The 22312-nt window shown below is 38.6% G+C and overlaps 2 protein-coding genes across 8 annotated transcripts in view; one reads left to right on the plus strand and one right to left on the minus strand.

The window, feature by feature from the left end:
- LOC101354255 (cytochrome c oxidase protein 20 homolog) overlaps positions 1-1875 on the plus strand; it is an 8114-nt gene extending 6239 nt beyond the window's left edge. Inside the window, exons 2-4 of one of the 2 annotated variants that reach the window (XM_004375865.2) lie at positions 633-747; positions 832-895; positions 1709-1875. In XM_004375865.2, the coding sequence (XP_004375922.2) occupies positions 633-747; positions 832-895; positions 1709-1847 (318 nt within the window). In that variant the 3' untranslated portion in view covers positions 1848-1875. Of the gene's footprint in view, positions 1-632; positions 896-1708 lie in introns of both variants that reach the window. The other variant, XM_023730906.1, reaches the window with a different exon arrangement.
- Positions 901-20734, minus strand: HNRNPU (heterogeneous nuclear ribonucleoprotein U). Of its 6 annotated transcripts, none has more exons than XR_002824027.1 (16): positions 19866-20734; positions 18863-18974; positions 18702-18775; positions 16579-16718; positions 15902-16001; positions 15330-15442; positions 14622-14885; positions 14192-14311; positions 13645-13773; positions 13249-13417; positions 12720-12974; positions 12200-12384; positions 11762-11833; positions 5649-5719; positions 3674-3775; positions 901-3058 (listed from the first exon to the last, which is right to left on the minus strand). XR_002824027.1 is itself a non-coding variant. In XM_023730904.1 (14 exons), the coding sequence occupies exons 1-14, from the start codon at positions 20554-20556 to the stop codon at positions 5672-5674; spliced, it is 2472 nt and encodes an 823-aa protein (XP_023586672.1). In that variant the 5' UTR covers positions 20557-20734; the 3' UTR covers positions 3368-5671. The 6 variants fall into 6 exon arrangements, 3 of the variants coding, with proteins under 3 accessions (XP_023586672.1, XP_004375923.1, XP_004375924.1); XR_002824026.1 differs by having other exon boundaries at positions 4077-5719; XR_002824025.1 differs by having other exon boundaries at positions 3674-5719.
- Positions 20735-22312: the final 1578 nt, after the last annotated feature.

Genomic DNA, 22312 nt, shown 5'->3' on the forward strand with positions numbered 1-22312 from the left:
AGGATATAGAAGTTACTGATTAGTGGCAGAGCTGTAAGAAAATCCAGCTCTTTGGATTCTGTTTTCTTCTATACCTGGGGTTACCATGTAGTATGAACAAAGAATCAAATACAACCACGTTATCACAGGCAAGGAAACTCAGACCAGAATATATGCCCGTGTTTATCTTAATTATGAAATATTTCTTCTTAAAACCACAACTGAAGCTCACCTAAGCTAACACCAGTAAAACCTGAAAATAAAATTCATTGCTATTCAAATAGCACTACATTAAACAGCTGGATAAATTTGAATGTTATAACATGGTTAGACTAATTGCTTCCTGATTATGCTTCCAATATTGGAGTGATGCTACCTTCTAATTTCAGTGACAGCTAAATTCCCAAATAAACTACAGATGTTTAAAGAGCTCATAAAATATAACATGTATTATTCCTATGCCCAAATCAGTGGATTAGTAAATCACTGCATAATACAAGTTTAAGTTACATCTTACACTGGCTTTTTTAGAGATTTCAGATTGTTTACTGAAACGATGACCACAAAGTACAAGGAATGGGGTTTGTATTGTTACCTTTGCCCAACTATGCCGAAATGTCGTCTTGTTCAATCTAGGTTTTTTATTTTCTTAGCCCTTTAAGCTCCTAGGAATTTTAGATGTCGAAAACATTCCCTGTGCACGGGATTCGGTATTATATGGTTCATTAGGATCTGTTGTGGCTGGCCTTGGACATTTTCTATTAACTAGTGAGTACACGTTTTATTTTTGTGTGTTAACATTTTTTTCTAGATGGAGCAATTATAATTATGATAGTTACCATTATTTGACAGGTAGAATTAGAAGATCATGTGATGTTGGAGTAGGAGGGTTTATTTTGGTGACTTTAGGATGCTGGTATGTATACTAATTATTCAGGTAAACCCCATGATTATAATACGTTTATCTAATTCCAAAGCACAAGGTCTTTTCAGAACAGTCTCTTATTGGTGCATTTCCACCCCCAGTGAATATTGATTTTTATCATTTTTTTTTATTAAAAAACACAGGATATCTTAATGTAAATACATATTTTTTTTTCCTATCATTTATGGAATGTTTGAACAGATGAGTGGATAGCATGTTCATTTGAAAGGGTTAACCTTTTACCTTACCCTAATGCTTATTCACTCTTGCAGTCTCTCACATGCCACACCTGAAAACACTACTTTCTAAAAGAATGCTTTCAGAACTGATACAACAACATAGATGAGTCAATTTTCTTGAGCAAAATAAGCCAGATCCAAAGAGCACATACTATGTGATTCCAGGTTAAAAACTAAGCCAAGGTGATTAAGAATTTAGTGGCTACTTGGGGGGGTGGTGTAGGGAGGAGAGAGTGACTAAAAAGGATCAGAAGGAAACCTTCTGGAGTGAAGGATGTAGTCCCTATCTTGATTTTATATCTCAGTTACATATGTGTTCACAGGTATCAAAACTCACACTGAATTACACACTTAAAATCCTCATTTTACATAAAATGGGATCATAGGTATTATGGTATCAAACCACCCAAATACAGCACTCTAAACTAGAATGTTTGTATTTTCAGTCTCAGGATAGTCGTGTATATGCATTCTGAAATTTTAACTATAAGAAGCAATTAAATTCCATACATTGATTTCTATGGGAATTTTCTATCTGTAATTTATTCATATTCTTTTCTTAAAGGCTCCATTGTAGGTATAATTATGCAAAGCTAAGAATCCAGGAAAGAATCGCCAGAGAAGGAATTAAGAATAAGATTTTGTATGAAAGCACCCACCTTGATCCTCAAAGAAAACAGACAGACCGCAACAGCAGCAACTGAGCAGTCTTGGGCAGAGCAAACCAAAATACAACTCACTGAAATCAGCATGCACAAAGCTGCGATCAACTACACAAAACGTTTTATGTACAATAAGAAAGCTTTTCGATCAAGTAAATAAAGCACGTGTAAGTTGTCTTTTTATACACACGTAACAGGGATAAACTTGCAAACTAACTCTTGCCCTGTGTCTACTGCCAGTCTATCATTCGTCTGTGCTACATATAGTGGACTTTGCACAATCTTATTCCTACACCCTTTTCAGAATGAGCAAACACTCCCCTGCATTTCTAAAATCGGTGCTATTTTAACACTTAAAATGAATGGATTTTATGACTTAGATCTCCCTTACCAAGGCAACAGAGTAAGTTTTATTTTCATTTTTGGTTTTAATGTCAATATTACTTTCCAAGATTAAGAACAAGCTAGATGCCTTCCTGAAAAGTTAATAAAATCTAAATATTAAAAAAACAAAAGACACCAGTCGGCAAGATTATGGCCTTTATTATTGGTCCTATTACTTTGAAATATCAAGGTGAACCAAAGTAATGGAACAGGGAAGAGATTAAAGGAAACGTGGGGCTGGTTCCAGTTCAGTGCATAAGAGGGGTGGCATTTCCCCTCCCACACCCTCCTCTTGTGGCTGTCATTTGGAGGGTTAGGGGGTATAACGCTGCGTGCGATTTACAAAATGCTATGACTACTAAGAAATGACACTGTGAAACACGGATGTTCTAAGAGATAAAATCGTGATTGATTTTAACAGTCACCGAAGGAGGGGCTTGGACATTAATTAGGAAAAGTATTAGAAAGGAAAAATGGGCAAAATCATCTGCCCTAACTGGTACAAACCAAAGTTCAGTGAGGTCTACCGTATTCAAATTGATCACTGCCCAAATATATTAAAAATTCCTTATACAACACTCATCCCTGTTTTAAGAGGCAGCATTGCAGGGGCAGGAAAAATCAGTGAGTACTAATAATCTGCTATTTAACAAGCTGTGTGGGCAGGCCACTTATTCTCTTAGCTTCAGTTTAGTAACATTCACCATGTAAAATCGGGCAGCTGGCTTTTAAGGACCCTTCTAGCTCTAGCATGTGATGATCATATCTTACCCTGAATGAAAGAAACCTCTTAGCTGGTAAAATTTCCAAGGCCTTCACCAACAAGTTTAGTTCAGTTTCCCAGCAGAATGACTGTATAAACCGGAGACCTAAATAAAAATAAAGTTTGAACGTTTAATTGCTTCAATTACTTTTAAAATATAAGTTTACATTATCATTAATACTTCAGATTTTCTAACAATTATAAAGCCTTTAAATTGGTCTTCATGCTTCCACCTCCAGTCTCTTCAATGTATCTCCCCTCGGCCAGCCAAGTTCAAGTCCTAACTTTGTGAAGTTTTGCCAGGCTTATCTCTGAAGAACACCTCTGGCCACCATGACTTTTACACCTTAACCCATGCCTCTGCTAAAAATTTTTCATCACTCCATTTGGAATGCCCTTTCTACCTTCTCTCTCCAAGCTTTCCGTTCTCTTGGTCACTAACCTCTGGGTTAATCGCCCTCCCATTTAAGATGCTCATACCACTTTGTGTGTTCTACGTGTTGGCACTTTTTACTGGCTACTGACATCTTTTACAAGTAGAGCCCAAGTTTCTTGTGGCAGGGACCTTGTCCACATTTTTACCTTTGCATTCCCAACCAAGTGTCTGAGACTAAGTGTTTAACTGAATTATTAAATGTTCTTTAATGAGCTGACAAAGTCTAAGTTTCCCTGTAATCCAAATTTTTTACTTTTCAAATCTAAAGCTGAAAGAATAACCTACCTTCCTTGCTCACTTGGGAGCCTCCAGCTGCACTTCCTTCACTGTTCCATTAATTCCGAAATTTCACACTAGGTGATATAGCAGTAGGTACCAGCTAAATAGCTGATTAAAATAGAATTGTGGTCGTTAGTAGTTTTAAAAACTCTTGATTTATCTATCATATCTACTTTATGTTCAATTCTTTCTAGTGCTTTATACATTCCCCCCCCTTACCCCTCCCCCTTTCTTGGTTTCCTGACTACTTGCTTTTAAATCTCAGTAAAAAGGACCTCAGGGAATTTAAAATTAACTAGAATCTTTTTCTCTGGACTTGTGATTTATATTGACTGAATTTGGCAACAAGAAATTGTGACTATCCCTGGTACCATTATTTGATTTGCAAGCATCTCTTTAGTCTACGTACCTCCACTCCATCGCTGGTTTCCCTTTGCTTCGATTACATAATGCGAGGAGGTCTATATAATATAGTCAGGATTCCTGTTTATGCACTTTTCAGCAAAGAGCTAGGGATCAAATAGGGTTTGAATCCTTCTATTCCTAGATAAAAATCTGTAACGGGGGGGAAGGGGTCAAGATACCCCTTTAAAAGTCATGTTAGGAACACTATTCTTTGGGTAAGCAGAAGATCTTAACAAGGAAAGTAGAATTAAAACGATCACTACGTTTTCTGATTTCTAATTGTCCTCTGGAATAAAAAAGCTCTTGGAAGCATCTTAAAATATAGTCCAGTGGTCATCAGTTACGTATAATATACCAATATTATCCTACCACCCAAATACTGTTATTTTAGACAGCTTATTTTGTACATGAGTTTCATTTTTAAAAGTTTAGACTTCTTTTAAAAGGGAATTAAAGCGGTTGAGGACAAAATTTTCTTATCGTAAAGTATTTTTCAAAGTATTACACTTTAAAGTTTGCAATGTGAGCACTGCAGATAAATGTTGTGTTGCAAATGTTTAAGCTTTTCAACCACTGCATTCTCCTTACTCTCCAATTTTCTAAAATAAGGATATTTTCCCTCCTCAAGTATTATCTTGAGAAGGCTACCACTGACTACAATAGGCAAATACTAATTCAAAGAGGTTTCTATTGTTCATTTTCAAGTTTAGGTCAACTTAACAGTCTTTTCCACCTTTTTCCTAGGAATTTAAGTAGTGCCCTTAAGTCCTAGATGCTATAAACCCACTTAAGCATATGCCCTACCCTGGGTATCACAGTAAACAATCACTGTATATACTTGTTTCTTAAAGGATGCAGTTTCCATAATCTTTTTTCATCTATACATGGATATATCCTTTTCTGTGGTTTTTTTCCTCAAATGAACAGAAATGGTTATAATTTACTCTGAAACCACAACAGTTATCTGCTACTTAAAGCCATTATATTCAACAAAAAATACAGCCATATTTTGTTAAACAGGCCGATAGCTACATTTGCCATCCGTACAGCAACCAAATCCTCATTTCACCAGAATATAATATTCTGTAGAAGTAGTAGAAAAATTAGAAACTTCAAGGTTCTCATCAAGTCTTTAAATAATTTCAGGGTAACAGGAAATTATATGCTCTGGCCTGGCACAATTAGAGTTCACAAGCCTTCCCATTTCCTCAGTCCTTGGGGCAAATATTACAAACTGTGAGCAACCAGTAGTTCTGCTTCTTGGAAGGTATTATCCCTTGGGCTTTAATTCCACTTTACCATCTCAAAAACTTTGTTGACTTAGTTTGAAATATGAATTCCCATCACTTCTCTATCCAAAAGGACCTTAATCTATTTTCCAAATTTCCGTAAGCTAATTAAAAATAGTATGTTTAGTATAGATGCAGAAAATTTTGGGAAACCAAGGACAAAAAGACATCCTAGACTCACTTCTCCGTTTTCCCCATCTTTTAAAAATAAAGGGAATTCTAATTAACATGATTCTAGAAGCCTAATAAAACTATTAAGTGTACAAGCAGCAATTAATTTAGAATACCTATTGGAATCACTGGAACACATTTAGTTGGGCCCTTTTACTCTTCCACACAGCACATTCACATGGACAGACTAAGGAAAAGGAGATGAAATTTAAATCAGCACATTTTTTGCTTTATTACTTTTCAAAAAATTTAGTACGCTGGAACCACCTTTTATTCTCGTACTTGACCATGACTCTCCTCCCATCTCCCTTAACTACAAATGCTGTAAGGGTACCTTTTTTAATAGTTAACCTTAAAAAGCTATTCTGTTGGCTGCCACTCAAGTAAGCCCAATCATTCTTCAGGAATATGAATTCTACCTCATATTCTCTATACTTTAATACTTTCGGATTTTTTGGCTGATACTAATTTGTGACAATGCTTGCCAAGTATTTTTTTTTTAGACAAAATTACTGTTTTTACTTTCTGTAAGATCATGTAATGGCACAGTTAAAAGGTGTTTATCAGTTAGATGCTACATTAGCTTGCCCACCTGTAATCCCTGCATAACCTCAAAAAGTATTCATTGGTATGGTACTGGCAGCATCCAGAGAACTGAACCTTTAAGGCATTTCTCTATTTGCCTACACTGTTATTGCACTACTTTAAACTACAGTATAGCTTATCCTTCCCAGATCCAACTTTGTTTAAAAACTAAACCCTGTCAAGATGCACTATGGGCTGAATCCTAGCATGAAAAGGGAAATGAAGTATTCCTACCTAAGCAAATAAAATTCGGTAACTACAAATTAAACACATGGTTAAATTCCTTGTGTCCTAGCCTATCAGTAACATTTGTTTCATCAACACTGCATTCACAACCTGAAAGCAATAATTATGTGTATACCAAAAAATTATCATACAAGATTCGGCTTCCACACGGACAGCACATTCCCAATTCCACAAGATACACAGATCACTATTTTCTGAATTCTGGATTTACATTATAAAAAGTAATACGTCCACTGATTTTCAACCTACTGTCCCTCATGGCCTAAATGAAATTCCTACCCGTTGCCATGGAGTCGACTCCAACTCAGCACAGTTCCTAGGGCTACTAATTGAACTTATCCCATCAGTTACAATCAACTGATGAGATACGAAAGTATATCCTTAAGTGTGTAATCCTCATTAGCCTTTCCTATCTAAAGCTAGGTATGACTACGGTTGACAAAAGCCTCCCAAGTAAACTGGCACAGGTATTTAGCAAAACACAATAAAAATTGCTTATTACAGCAGATTGTTTAACTGTTCAACTTCACTAACAAACTTTGGAATGTCAAGATACCGGCGTGGGCAGGCGGTGTTTAAAAATTATCAGGGATCACTTTTTTACCCAAACATACCCAAGCGATACCCACATTACATCAATCAGTACTCTAACTCACTTCTGAAGTAATCCTCAAGGGGGTAGGTTTATTTTAAATAGCATCAAGGTTGGTAATGAGGGTTAACGAGACAAAGGTCACTCCACCAAAAGCTAGATGGACGAAGTATCCTTAATGCTTATCTATCTCACAAATTATGTGTGGCTGTAGAAGAACTAAACTGGGGATGATTAAAGAGCAGCGTAACTAAAACCTGAAATATATTAAGTCCTTGGGTTAAAAACGTTGGACTTACAGTCAACTCGTACTTAAGAATAGACTGCCATAGTCTATTAAAATTTTTAAATACCATGGTTCCTAGTAACGCACACTTTGACACTCACGAGAACACTGAAGTGTTTTATATGCATACAAAAGTAAAATATATACTATATATTAAGAAAAATGTTTGATGCTAAATGTTTACCAGTTCCGACTTACCTACAAATTAGGAACAGATCGTAACCTGGGAACTGCCTGTACCACCTTCTAGATGTTACTGACAGCTATGCCCACCCCCTAAAAAGTCATCCAAAAGCTCTCCAAATCCTGTTGAGGAGTTACAGTAGTTTGTAACTGGGCAGTTTAGTTCAGTCTGAACTATGACTAAAATATTAAAGCTTATACCCAGTTCGTCACAAACTCAACATACCTCAACCTCAGGGACCCAGAAATCTGAACTTCAGGCTCAAACCTTTTCACTAATTTTAGGAGGGGAAATGGCTTTAAACAGAGTATTATGTTCATCTTTTGAGGGGAATGTCTCAGTATTTGAAGGCTGAGGAGCAGATTATTATTTTCTGCTACAAATTCCATCCACTAAAAAACAAGACACATTACGGTTGTGTACAAAGGGACGTATAGAAACTATATTTTTAAGGTATACCTTTTATATGTCCAACTAATGATAAACCAGGACTTGGACTACAAAAGATCTAAAGACAGCTTACACCCTTCTCACCAGTACAGTAGCATTATATTCTGTTTATTCCAGTTTTGGCTTTTTTGATAAAATGTACTCTTACTGATCTATGATCACGTCTTGTATCTGAGATACCTATACAGGATACCTGAAAAGTTACTAAAAAAGTGTCATTTTTATTTGTACAATTCAACGCATTATTGAAATGATCCTAGGTCAATTTATATTAATGAGCAAAACTTAGAAAATGTCACTCAATTCCCACAATTACATTCTGAATACACAGCATAATCTATCGATGAATGTAAAATCCCCACATGGTAAGGAACACTGTTAGCTGCCTTTCCTACTTTTTCAGAGAAAACTGCTTTTAAGCTTTAATACCATGTTGCTAGTGTTTAAAACATCTAGTTTCATACCCCTTATTTTCAGATAGAATCTATCCTAGGCAAATTTGATTATTTTTATAGATTTAACACTGCTTCCCTTTGTCATTTTAATGCTGATATGACTCACGCTTCATTATAAGATTTCTTCTTGCTGTCTCTGGATATCAGGGCCAAAAACGCTCATCATGACCTTCTAGGTCAGAGCCAGTCCTTCATCAATCCAAATTCTCCTTGATCTCAGCAAAGGCTAGAAGATGTAAGTTAACATGGCGTAACCTCTCGGCAACCAAGACAACCTCCTACATGCTAATTTGAGTTACTATATTCATTTCTGTCTTACAGCATTTTCTCTCCTGATTAACTCCTTTACGCGGTTTTCATACTACTGCACCTGACCATCAACCCAATTTGAGTCAGGATGATGGTTACACACTATCTGCCCAACTTCCTAGCAGCTTCACAGGTGACTTTTCTCTGAGCATTAAAGTCAGCACATTTATTCAGGACTGTATCTGGTTTTTGTTTGTTTGCTTGCTTTGCCAATGAGAAGAGCAGGTATGTGTCAGGGTAAACAACCACCCAAGTTTCTCATTCAAGTTCTTACTCTGCCGGAATCAGCACTATTTTTCTCCCTTTTACTATTTGATGCACCCCTTTATCTAAATTTCTTTAAACTTTTCTAACATTATTTCTTTCTGTACCCACGTAGACAATATTAATTGAGACCTTTCCTCAAAAAATTTTAAACATTTTTCTGGAGAGCATTTCCATTTATCCAGTCTCTCCTCCCAAAGTTTTCCAGGCTGTACATGCATGATAGTCTACCTACATTAGTCACTTGGCCATTACTTTCATTAAAAAGTATGAACTCCTTAACAAGATATTTTAGACTAGAAGGTACAGCAAATGAAAACTTTAGGAAACCTGAAGTTAGTGTCAAAGTTTAGTTTGGTTTTTTCTTCCTGGGTCAGTTTATGCAATCCTAATAATAATGCACAATGACAAAAGCACCCCATGCCAGTGGCTGCTAGCATTAAATTGCTAAAAATGGAGACAAAAACTCTTGAAACACTACCTTATGCTGTTTAAGTATTCCTGTGTTAATTATAGAACTAGCCTTCGCTTCAAAACTTTTCAACTGAACCATCACCCATTGCCATCTAAAACTTAACTCCAGCTTATAGCAAGAAAATTCCTAGGAGTATGAATTCAAGTTAAAAAAAAAAAAAAAAACTGATTTAAAATGGTTAAAACAAAAATCCTAAGCCATCAGAAACATAGCAAACCTAAACTTACCAAAAACAACCTAAAAGCACAAACAGAAACTAAACTGAAGTCAAATTTTAGTTCTACAGTTTGACTCCTGATTCCTCACTTCAGTGAGGGGCCTTTTAGAAGATTTAAGTGTTCTGTGCAAACCCAATAAAATTACAATTAGGGGATCTAATGTTATTACATAGCTACAGTTAAGTTAGCAGTGTTGTGTAGTAGTGAAATCAATGACTGGCTTGCATGATGGCTTCTAAAAGCATCTATTCCCAAAGTTTCATGTATTTATATATATATATATGTATATAATCAGTTGAGGACAGCCATTATTAGCATTTGGTAAAGACGATAAACTGAGTGTTAACTTCTCCCAGCCAGTACCTTTTCCCCTCGTTAAATGTTAAGTCATCTGGGGGGGAGGGGAAGGGAAGAATTCAACTTTACTTCATAATTAAAATCAGTTGTCAGTATACATTTAAGTTTTTAAAACCTAAATGTTCCGAGTACAGAGTAAAGAATAAGCTGTCCAGAATGCACACACTTACATAATTTCTCCTCTTGGGAGTTTTAAAGGGATTTTGAACCTTGATGGCGAGAATCCCAAAACAAGAGTAAAATGAATTCATTTTATTGCAAACAAACGTCTAAATTAATTTCTCCACCCACTTTCTTTAGAAAGAAAAAGAAATCAGCAGGCTAAGGAGATACCCATTCAAGAACTGACATGATTAAAAATTAAGATATAAATGGGTGACTCACAATTTCATTAGCTTACAAAGATGGTGGAGTTAACTACTACAAGCACACTAGTTATACAATATTTTGTGGGAGAAGGGCATACAGACATAGCTAACTTCATATAGATCCCATTAGACAACTGGATTTACAACAAGTTTTTTTAATAAGAAATGGGCAAAGCCAGCTTTCTTTTCAGAATCAAAATGCAGAACAAATGGAAAAATTATGGTATTTAACCTTCACAAGTTTGAGCCTCCACAAGTAATGCAACCAAGTTTTACATTTTTTAACAGCCCCTCTACATACACTCCATCTTCTCTATCTTGGTTCCAAGTTTTATCTTCAGTCCCAATTATGCCAATTCCATTGTTATTTGGAAAAAAAAGTCTTCCCAGTTATCGTCAGTAACTAATTGTTTAGCTTACCCCCTTTCCAAACTACCCACCAAACTACAGAGAGGATGGAGTGTAATATGAGCAGTACAGAGTCTTGTGCAATTCATGAGGACCACTTAGTCCATACATGAATCTGGTTGCTAACATTTCTATTATATTGTGACAATGACTCCCGACTGTTATTCTCTGTGAGAAATGGGGGGAGTAAATTCTTAATAAAAGACACCAGGTACAAAGCAACATTTTACTTTTGTTGTGATAAAAAAAAAAAAGTCACATTTTACAGATAAAATGTAGAACCCTGAAATACTGACACATTCTCTTATCGTGCACAATGCTGAGGTTCTCTTACGATTCACTTTAAAACTGCAATTAAAAATGTACAAAAAAGAAAAGGAAAAAAAAAAAAATCAACCCACAAAGCTTCTAAAAAAGGAACCCGCAGGCACTTCCTCTTGTGGAATGTTTAAAAAGTTAGCCTACTAAAGAAAACAGTCGACTTCTTGTGAAGGTTTTGGAGAAATATGTATCAGTTCGTTTTATTTGGGTATTCAATAATATCCTTGGTGATAATGCTGACTCCATGGCTTCTGACCCCAGAATTGCTGTAAAAGAAAATTTGTTTTTTTTAAAGAAAAAACATCAATAAGCCACTCAAACTGCTTTTAGGAAATGACAATGAATCTAATTCAGAGTAACTGCTGCAAACAAATTTATAACTGTCATACCTCTGATTTCTATCAAACCAGGTTTAGTTAGTATTAATTCCCAACGTTATCAATAAACATATTACAAAAGAAAACACATCATGACTTGGTTAGTTTACGCAATTAAAGCTAGTAGTAACAAAAACCATACATATTAAACATACTTTTTAAAAGTCTTAAAATTACAGCAAACTCCGACCTATTTTGCCTTCAAAAGGTAAGATTATGGCTACAGCTGCGATACAAGTCACACCTTGTCCCATTTAACACTTATGAAACACTTCATTCACTGAACAAGATCAAAATACAACTAATGTACATTAGTACATAAGAAACTACTTACACCCTGCTGCCACTGGTTGTAGCCCTGAGATTGATTTTTGTAGCCACGATTGTTTCCTCGTCCTCTGAAGTTCTACCAAAAAAAAAAAAAAAAAATTCTTGAACTCTGAGGCCAATAGCTTGTTAGGTTTTGGAGGGGGGTACTGCTAGAAACGGAAAAGTTGCTAGTCACTAATTTTAGGGTGATGCAAAAACTGGGGGGCCTGTGCTGGGTTGTTGAATTTCTTATTCTCTATGAGAAATCCACCGGATTTGCTGCTACTCAGTGCACCTGAAAGCAAAATTACGAAGTGGACTCATTTTACCATCATGCTTTTCTTCTGTCAACAGATACACACCACACTCCTTAGAATTCTTACTGTGACTCCACAAACATATGCCTACAGCACTCCAAGCTAAACTATACATTATTGCCCTTAAGAATCTTAAAAAGCATTACCTGGTTGTAGTTCCCTCTGTTGGGCATTCCACCTCTGTTGTAGTTCCCTCTGTTTGAAAAACCACCTCGGCTGGGGAAAACAGGGCCCCGAGGGTATGGATAGCCGATTCCACCACTTCCGCCACCGCCACCACCTCGCTGTGGCATATTGCCCCTCCTATTATAGCCACCACGATTCCCAGGAGCTAAAAACAAGAGATGTTTAGTTTAACAGTGTGTTGTACCTACTTACACAGAAAATTTAGGGTTTTTCTTAGTCAATCATTTCAGGAAAAAAAAATTATTTAAAGACAAAGTAGTGTTAAATTTTAACCATTTCACGTAATTTATGATGCTGATATAACCAAGTCATCAAGTCAGTGTTTACTATCACAAGATTTTAAACAAACTTACCACATAAGAACACTATCAGGATTAACTTCCTGTATTAAATTTAGCTAATTAACATCTAGAGCCAAACAATAAGATTATCATGTTTCCATCTAGAACCAGATAAACAGAATACTCAAAATTAACTTGCCTCCGCCTCTGAAATTTCCACCTCTCATATTGAATCCTCCACGTCCTCTATGGCCACCACCTCTGTTAAACTGGTTCTTGCCACTCTTATTTTTATTGCTCTTCTTTGAGCCAGTATTTTGTTTCTTTTCTGGTGGAAGAGCCTTTTTGCTTTCTTCCTTATATTGTTCCAAAAGTTTTTGGGCTTCCTCTTTCTGAAGTTCAACATAGGTTATTTCATCAAAACACTCAGCTACTTCTGGCAGCGTAAAGTTTCCTAGAGGTAATAAAGGGAGATTATTAATTTTAAAAAAAACCCACCACACACATCTACAATCCTAAAGCTACAATTCTTGAAAACCTTTATTTCTTTCAAAACAGACTACTATGTCTGCTCATGGCTTAACATTTTTTTACCTAATAAAAGCCACACACACTCATATTTAGTTAATGCCATCCCTATCATTTCATGACAAGAAATGATTAAATTCACAGCTATAAAATATAAACCATATAAAGAGATTTAACAACAGCAGAATTAAATTTCATGCCTTTCATTTTGAGAACCGCATGTTCTGGAAGGTCTTTTCCTTCTACTTCTGCTTTCTTCTGTGTTCTTTGCTTATAGTCTTCATCTTTTGGGCAAACTACAACAGCTTTTCGTTGGAAGCCTGCAAACAGGCACATTTTTCTCCTCTGGGCAGCAGCAGACACGTTTGTCTTTTAAAAAAAAAAAAAATCCATTTGACTTAAAAAATCAGCTTGATGTTACATTAAACTGCAAACCTAAAAAAACTATGTTAAATCTTAAAAAAGTGTATGACTTCTGACTTCAATCTTCTTTGTAACTCTAAGCATTAATTCAAAGTTAACAGGTATATAAAAATTGATTCTTAAAATAAACCTACACTAAGTCCAAGTTTTTGAACTTCAAAGCCACAGCCTACCTGATCCAGAATGAAATTTCGCTTCTTACGGGCGGCGATCTCAATAAACTTCCCAAGACACTGTGGGGCTCTCTGCAACAGTGTGTTCAGTTTTCCAGTATCTGCCATTTGCTTCTTAAAACCTGCCACCTATTTCAGAAAGTTAAAAATTTCCTATGAACTTGTGATAGATGAATTACATTAATTATGCTATCCCAAACCAAGCTTTTATTACTAGCTTACACCTACATGGACAACAGGAACAAATCAAAATTTAAATAACTGTATTGCCTTTTCTCACTTTATCATCACTTAACAAGGCTCTACGTTCTTCTCAATTCTTTGTAGCTGCTGCATGTTAAGAATTCAAAAAATCTACTGAAAAGATAATTAAGCCCAGCCATTAGAAGGCAGTTCCTTAGTTATACTCACATAACCAACTCAACTTTGTCCAGACTCCCATTGCAAAGGTATTAACAAGTGGATAAAGACAACAGGCAAAAAGGTTTCTACAATGCCTTCTGGTCCAATTTAAAACACTGAAATAAGGCCCTAATGTTTTACTTACCATCATTTTATCCATAATGGTGTTCGTCCCAAGAATGTTGTATTTACCAGGATTTTCTGCTGCGTGTTTAGTAACCCAGGTAGTTTTTCCGGCTCCTGGCAAGCCAATCATCATTACAACCTAAAAGAACAAGAAATGTTATTCCACTAACTATTAAGGGCCACCTAACAATCATTTAAAGATTTAACATATAATATCTTCAATTTAAATATCTCAATTTTCATACCCTCACACCAAGGGAATTCATATGCTAAATTTAACAATGCACGTAAAAGGAAAAGGCAGTTACTAAAAGACAGTTCTCTGCTGAGACCAACAGGTATGGTGGAAAAAAAATGAGATTAAATCATCCAATTCTTCTAGAAGTACTTTTTGCCAAACAGAGACAATCTACAGATACCACAATTAACAATAACAAAAAACCACCTACTTCACAATCTTTCTTCTCTTCAGGCCCCTTTGGTCCTCTGACTCGATCCTCTAAGGGGACATTCTGGATAAAAGTATAGTCTTCAGGTATTGGGAAATATGGCTTTTCCTTCTGACCAAAATTAAATTCAACTGCACAGTTGTGGCAGAGAACATGCGGGAAGAGTGGTCGTCCAGCAAGAACTTCCTTACTGATCTTGAAGGCAACACCAAGATCTTGTCCATTCTTAGCATAGGAGAGTTCCACTTCATCACTTTCAAAGTTCTGTTAAATAGAAAAGACTGTCAATTTTAATGTTTCCTATAAGTTTTCTACAACTTCGAAATTCAAACTAAAAGAGAGGCTTACCCTGTGGGACATATATTTAGATTAACTGTTAAGAACCTTCTGATACTCATCAACAATGAAATACATCAAATACTATTATTGAGAACCAGAAACAAAATACTGCCCTAGAGGATCAACTAGAATTTTTCAGTCAACAATAGTAATAGTTTTGACTGAAAGTGAGTGATTTCTTCCCTAGAATTCCCTGATTTTTTTCCAGTTGAACTGTCATTTTTTACTATAAGCAAGGTTAGTGCATGTATTTATATTGATAGTATAGAGAGCACATGCTGATAGCATTAAAAAAAAAAAAAAAGCCTAATTCCAATAGCTAATAAGTCATTTATACAAAGACTACAGCTTTAACCACATGTGACTTACAGCAAAACATGTAATCACATCATTTTCATCAAACTTCTCTCCATAATCTTCAGTCTCACAGTTGCATGTTTTTATTCCTTTTAAAGAATACCCGTAAGAAAATTCTTCTTCACCTAGAAAAACAAATTAACTTTCATGAAGTCTGTTTTTCAAAACAGTCCAATTACAGCCAACTATTTTCATCTTTTAAGATGTAGAGCGCAAGAACAATGAGTATATAACCTAATATCCTTTCACTGACTTTTTTACTTATAATCTACCTGTTATCTATTCTCTGAAACTATATAAAGAACTGATGGGAGCTAGGTGGGTATATACACCTAGTTCACAATTCAAACTGCATGCTATTGTTAACAATGTATTTTAACCATTGGTAATAAAATGCAAGCAACCATAAGGGGAAAAAAAATTAATATTTAGCCTGTCTACTAAATGCTAGTATCATTCATCTCCAAAATAGTATCAGACTGGATAAAGACAACAGACAAAAAGGTTAAACTGCCTTCTAGTACAGTTAAAACACTTAAATCGGACCCATTCATAGGCCCATAGTACCCAAATGGAAACTTTACCAAGTAACATTCCACTTGTGGTTAGTGACCAGCCAATCCGAACTTCATGTATGTCAATATCTTTTGTATATAAATGCCTTACTGGGATTTTCTCTGTAACCTGAAAAATCAAATGATAAATTATTCAACTATAAAGCAAGGCAGGCAAGCCCTTGGATCCTGGCTTATTTCTTTTCAGCCAAACAAGGGCTGATACCGCTCTGGCTACCACTACAAAGAAAAGATACCCACTCATCCCTGACTCTTCCACCACTTCTAACTTAAGAACTTCAGATTGAACCCTAAGGGCTTGTAACTTGGAATTTAAAAAGGTGACGTAAATACTTGATCAACTCACACTCAAAAGGAGTTAATACTAAAAAATAAAATGTTCTCAATTATCAACTTAAAGTAGTGTATGTTCAACGTGTTTTTTTTTCCAACAAAAAACCAGAAACCTAACCAAATTTACTTAACCCCTTAGTGACCTGATAAAGAAGCACCCCAAATGAATGTGCTGGCTCTATAGTGAAATTCTACTTACATTTCTAATATAACAAACTTTGACAGTTACAAAACAGAGGCTCCAAGATCCTCTTCTAACTCATAAACACGCCAGAAAGTTCCTTTGACACACAATTGTCAGGCAAATGAGAACTCACGAAAGTTCTTTTAAACATTACAAAATTAGCATTTACCTTCATCTCAAAACAGACTTTGCCTTTTGAAACACCGTAAGATGCCCTTCCTCCAGCCCAGAGAAAAGCAAAACTCTCCATAGTAAGGGAAGAAGCACTGAGGCGATCTCGTGATATTTTAAAATGCAGATCACAATTATCTGTAATTATATCAAATACCACATTATATTCCTTTGACATCAAAGTAAACTTTATCTGCCACACACACAAAACCTCGTTATTAAATTTTTACATTTCTTGCTACTGCATAAAACTGTTTTATATATCATGCTTTTGTTCTAATTTTCAATTCAAACCCCACTCCCTCCAAAGTCACTCTTATTACACCAAATTATGAGCTAAAGCATAAACAGCCTATAAAGCTAATACCAAATTTTAACGTGTTTTAAGCATGTAGTCAAGACAATGTGACATTAATACATACCTGCTCTGCTCTTTACCTTGATACAGAGGCAAGCAGTAGAGGATAGCAGGAAATCAAAGTGAAGCATGCCAGAACCAGGTTGAATTTACCAGTGCCACACAATAAACTAAAGGGAGGCCATGGCCAAATATTTTAAAATAGGATTATGAGCTGTTGAGCTTGTCCTTTGTAACTTAACAACAGCAGTCTAGGCCCCAAACTCTGTTCTAAAACTTGGGAAGGCAGCCTCGATCTACGTAGTGTAACTCTGGTCTAAAGCTGTTAATATTACAGTCCCTTTCTGAAGGCTTGCCTGTTTATCAGTAGGGATGGGATTACCTACTTCCTGGATCATCCAAATCCAAAGCTTCTTTAACTAGCTTTGTGGGTCACTGGCTCATTAGCATGCATCTTCTCAGACTTCACACTTGACAGCTAACACTGAGTTAAAAAGCCTTTTTTTCTTTTCTTTTGACTGGAGAAAAACAATACTACAGTTTGTAATTCTCCTTAACTAACTTTGCTCTTAAAATTCCTTACATCACAGATAGAACCTGCATCATATACAACCTGTTTGAACCTAATACTGCACTTAAATTCTTCTCTCTAATGGATCCGTTGAAGACCTATTTGTAACAGTGGTATTACCTTCTTCTAACGTTATTTCAGTATCTTCAACAACTCCTAGCAATTTTATATCTAAACAATGGAATTTAACCTAAAACTTCCAAATCAAGGAGTAACTTATCCAGGTGTGATGTTTTAAAAAAACTCAATAAATATCTCAGCTATTTATAAACGGTGTTTAATAAGAAATGAAGAGTTTTACGTATACTCTTACAAATTGTAATTCATGACAGCCTACACTTCAATATTCTACGGGGCCATCTTCAATCTACAGGGCAGGTCGACACCTTACCTGCTTGTACCTCGAGCCATTACTTTTACCCCCTATTCTACTTCTCTGAAAAAGCTTTACGTTCTATCAAATACTAAACAAACATAGTTTTTATATTAAAAAAATTACAAGTCTGACAGCCAAGGCCCGTTCAGAGGTTTGCAATACTTCCTCATACTCAATTGCAACCCAACTGGGAAAAGTAGCAGTATTTACAGTGCTGCCATTGATACCATTCGCTGCTGAAGAAACTAGTGGCCCAGTGGTAGCCCACTGCTGCTGCCCCAGGTCTTTGGAAGAAATCAACTTATGTTAAAGCAGCAGCTACTGAACTGGAATTGAGAACAAAGAGCAGTTATTGAAAAAGTATTATTACAATCTTTTGTTAGAATAGGGAATACACTTGTGTGCTAATGGAAAAACTCATAAGTATTTAACTAGTCCAAATAGCTCACTTTACATAATCCTACAAAAAAATGAAATAACTTCATCGTAAAAGCCTATTAGGACAAATTATGGGTAGTCTTACAAGTTTCCATTAGCTAATTAGTCAAAAACGGCATTAATTTTATATTCCTAATGAGAACTTTCAAGTTATATAAAAATTATCAAATCGCTAAAGCCTGTGAAATTATCAATACAACTGATGCTCTACTAAATATTTAGTTACTAGAATCTGAATATAGACCTCATCTTCCTTATCTTTAACAAACTGCTTAATCTTACGAAGTTTTATGCATTCAACATACAACATTGTTTTCTAACAGAACCAAAAATCACCACATCAAATAGTTGCAGGGAGGGAGAAACAGCTTCACTTACAAGTATCAAGACAAACCACTGTATCATCAAAGTGTTCATCTTCTTCTTCAACAGGGGGCTGAGGAGATTTGGCTCTGAAAGAGAGAATTGTCTCCTGATACAGCTTTTCCCATCAACAAATGATAAATGGGTGACAAGTCAAACTGGGTTAGCATCTCTACCTGCTGTATTTGTTCTCTTCAATGTACTCAAAATATCCACGACCATGATCTTCTCGAGGTCTTTTAACACCTCTCTTTTTATCTCCGCCTTTCTGTTCTGTTTTGCCGTCTCCTATAATACACAACACCTTATAAGAGGCCAAGGCGCAGAACAAAAAAACACCTCTTTTCACCTTTTGTTTTGAAGCGCAAAAAAGCCCGACTTTCCTTTTCTTTAAAAAACTAAAACGGCGAACCAACTGTGAATCCAAAGAACAATCGGCCTGCAATAGGATTAGAGCTAGTGACGCAATCTAGAGATTGCTAATTCTCCAGTCTACTTCATGATTCGAGAAAACCAAGTAAAATAGCGCGGCGAAAGGCAAGAGCCCACGTGTAGCCCAAAGAGAGTTCAGGAAGGGGGGAGGGGCCAAGCCTCCGCTCCCGCGGCCCTCCCCTCCCCCACCAGGGCCCGCGCTCCTCGGCTGCATTGTACAGATCTTCCGCCCAACTCGGCCCGCCCGGCTCCTCCCGCCGGAAGTGACGTCACGTCAAGACCCTGCGCTCCTTGCACAATACAGCAGCAAAGAGCCGCCAAAGCGCGCCCGCCCCGGGACCTCGGGCCTCTCCCCTCCCCCCGCCCCGAGACATGTGCCCGCACCGTGCGCACGCAGCGCGGCAGCGCCACCGAGGGCCGACGGGGCTCCCTCCCGCCGCCAGCCTGCGGCTCCTCCCCCCCAGCGGCAGCTGCAGCTCCCGTGTCTCTCGAGCCACATAATGGAGGCGCTGCCGCCACCGTCACACACACACACCAAGCCTGAGGCCTCACGGCTAATCCGGGATTCCCCGCACCCCCTCCCCCACCAGGGCAGCCAGTCGCAGGCTCCGCGCCTCCCCTGGCTCGACGCCCCCGCAGGGCCCCCGCCCGAGGCTCCCTCCCCCTGGCGGGGCTCCGGCAGGCCAGGGGCACGGTCCCCACCCGCGCGGGCCTCCCGCCGCGCGCAACGTACAACGCAGCACTCACCCGCCGCCGGAGCCCCGGGGCGACCGCCGCCTCCGCCGCCTTCCGCCTTCTTCTTACCTCCCGCCTGTTGCTGGCCCTGCCTCGACCCGGGCGGCGCCACCGTCACCGCGAACAGCGAGGTGGGGCCGCTGCTCTTCCCCGCGGCCTCCTTGGCGGCCCCGCGCTGCTGTTGGGGCTGTTGCTGCGGCGTCGCCGGCGGTTGAGGCTGCTGCTCCCCGTGCCCGTTTTCGTCGCCCGCGGCTTCCTCCTCGTCTCCGAGCTCATCCTCCCCTTCCTGGAAACCCTGATCGTCGCCGTTCTCGTCTTCCGAGGCAGCCTCCTCCTCCTCCATCGGGCCCGAGTCGGCCGCCCCCGCGGCCCCGTTCTCCTCCCCTAGCTCCATCTGGTCGCCATCCAGGGCGGCGATCCCTTCCTCCTCCTCTTCCTCCTCCTCCTCCTCTTCGTCGCCGGCGGTGGCGGCCTCTTGCTCGAGGCCTGCTCCGGAGCGCCCGGCGGAATCCCCGCCCAGGTCTAGGCTGCCGTTCCCGGGCTCCACGGCGGGGCGGCCCCCGGCCTCCTCGTCGTCCAGCGCGGCCTGGAGTCGCTCCATGAGTTCGGCCTTGAGGCCCTTGTCGGAAAGGCGCCGCTTCTTGAGCTCCTCTTTCAACTCCGACACCTTCAGCTTTTTTACATTAACAGGCGAGGAACTCATCGTGAGGACCCCGATTCACCGCTAGGTGCTGGCTCAAACTCGGCTCCGCTCACACGGCCACTGGTGGCGGCTGCTGCGGCTGCTTCTCGGCCCGGGCGGCGGCTGCGGCGGCGGCTGCGGCTGGAGGTGGGTTCGTGCTGCAGAGCGGACCCGCCTGATGTCGAACGGCGCCAATTCCTTTCACCGAGTTCGCGAGGGAGACGCGGAGACTCGCCTGGCGCGAGCGAGCACGCAACGTCCTCTCGCAGGGGCGGCGCCGCGCACGTAATATAGCCCCCCCACCCCCCGCTTACGGTAGCGCTGCGCAGTAGGAAAGCCGGAGCGCGCCCGCGCTTTGGCCCAGCCCCATTACCGTACTTAGCTCCCCGCCCCCACTCCGAACCCCGGGCTGTGAGCGCGGCACAGGCCGCGTTATGTGCTTCCAATCGGGACTGAGCAAATGGAGGAAAAGGAAACCGCCTTTCGGTTAAACCGACCTACTGCAAAGCCTATTGGCTTTTCTAGTTCTTTAGTAGCAATTCTCGTTTTGCTTTTTCCCTTTCCAGGCCGGAGGCTGCTTTTATCCAAGTGTTTGCAGTCCTCACCTTGGCATTTTCAACTCAAATCCCCCTTTTCTTCCATCTTAGATTTGCCTTGTTAGGTATTTCAACTGCTATTTGCTTAAAACTCCATCAAATTTTATTTCTATTTTGATTTGTACAACACAAATGGGCAATTGCTATATGGAGAGTTTTTTTTTTTTTCTTCGTCTGATTTTTTGCCTCGCGAATTGAATTTTAAGTTCGAAGGGCGAGGGCAGAGCCTTTCTTTTGTCTCTTCACCAACCCTGGTGCAGGCTTGGGAAATAGAAACTTGATTTAAGAGCGTGATCCTCTGTACTGCAAAACATGCTTTACACGCCTTTCCATGGGAGCTATTGTCGTGGTTTTAATAGCCAAAGAAGTTTAACAAGCCCCGGAATTGCATTTCTAAGTTTTCTCTACCTACCAAAAACACGCATTTTCTACAATATTTATTCTGTCCGATTTAGGACGTGGTCATCAGTTATGAAGTCCCAGTAGCTAACAATGAGGATGAGACCCAACCAGATCATGCACTTTTATTCCTATTCGTGTAAAACTAGTCTTGATCAAATCATGCTGAAGCTATAAAAGCTTATGAAAAATAAAGGGCTAAGATTTTAGTAAAAAAAAAAAAAAAACTTTTTTTACTCTCGAAAAGAAATTTGTTATTCTGTTGTATTTTAGAAGTTTAATTTCCTCTAAAAATTAAAGGTGTTACATGTTTTTGAAGTCTTAGATAGGGGTACCAGAATTTAGATTTGTGATACAGGTGAACATCTAAAACCCCAGAAAGCTGCACAGTGACCAGCCAGTGTTCCAGTATCTGATTAATGAGATCAGTTATACCAACTGTTAGGTGCTCTAGCTGGCATAAAAATGCCTCAATGTTAATTTGAAATTTGGAAGTATAGAAATAGGTAGTTAACTTTCTCCTATAGGCTAGTATGACTTAACTGATTAATACATTTTATTTTAAAAGTTTCTATTTGGCAGGTCTTAAGAAGTATGTACCTCACCATGCATGCATGTCTAAAAATAAAATATTAACATTTGTGAAATGATTTGAGTTGAAATAAATAATGTACAGTACTGGTTATTCTCATTTCAAGTTAACTGACACGGTGGGCATAGCCCCTCAAAAGACTTCCAAATAGTGCCAAAAACTCATTTTAGCCTTTGGTTATAATATCCTC

This window comes from Trichechus manatus, unplaced genomic scaffold (genome assembly GCF_000243295.1).
Source record: "Trichechus manatus latirostris isolate Lorelei unplaced genomic scaffold, TriManLat1.0 scaffold00039, whole genome shotgun sequence".
In the NCBI taxonomy this organism is placed as follows: Eukaryota; Metazoa; Chordata; class Mammalia; order Sirenia; family Trichechidae; genus Trichechus; species Trichechus manatus.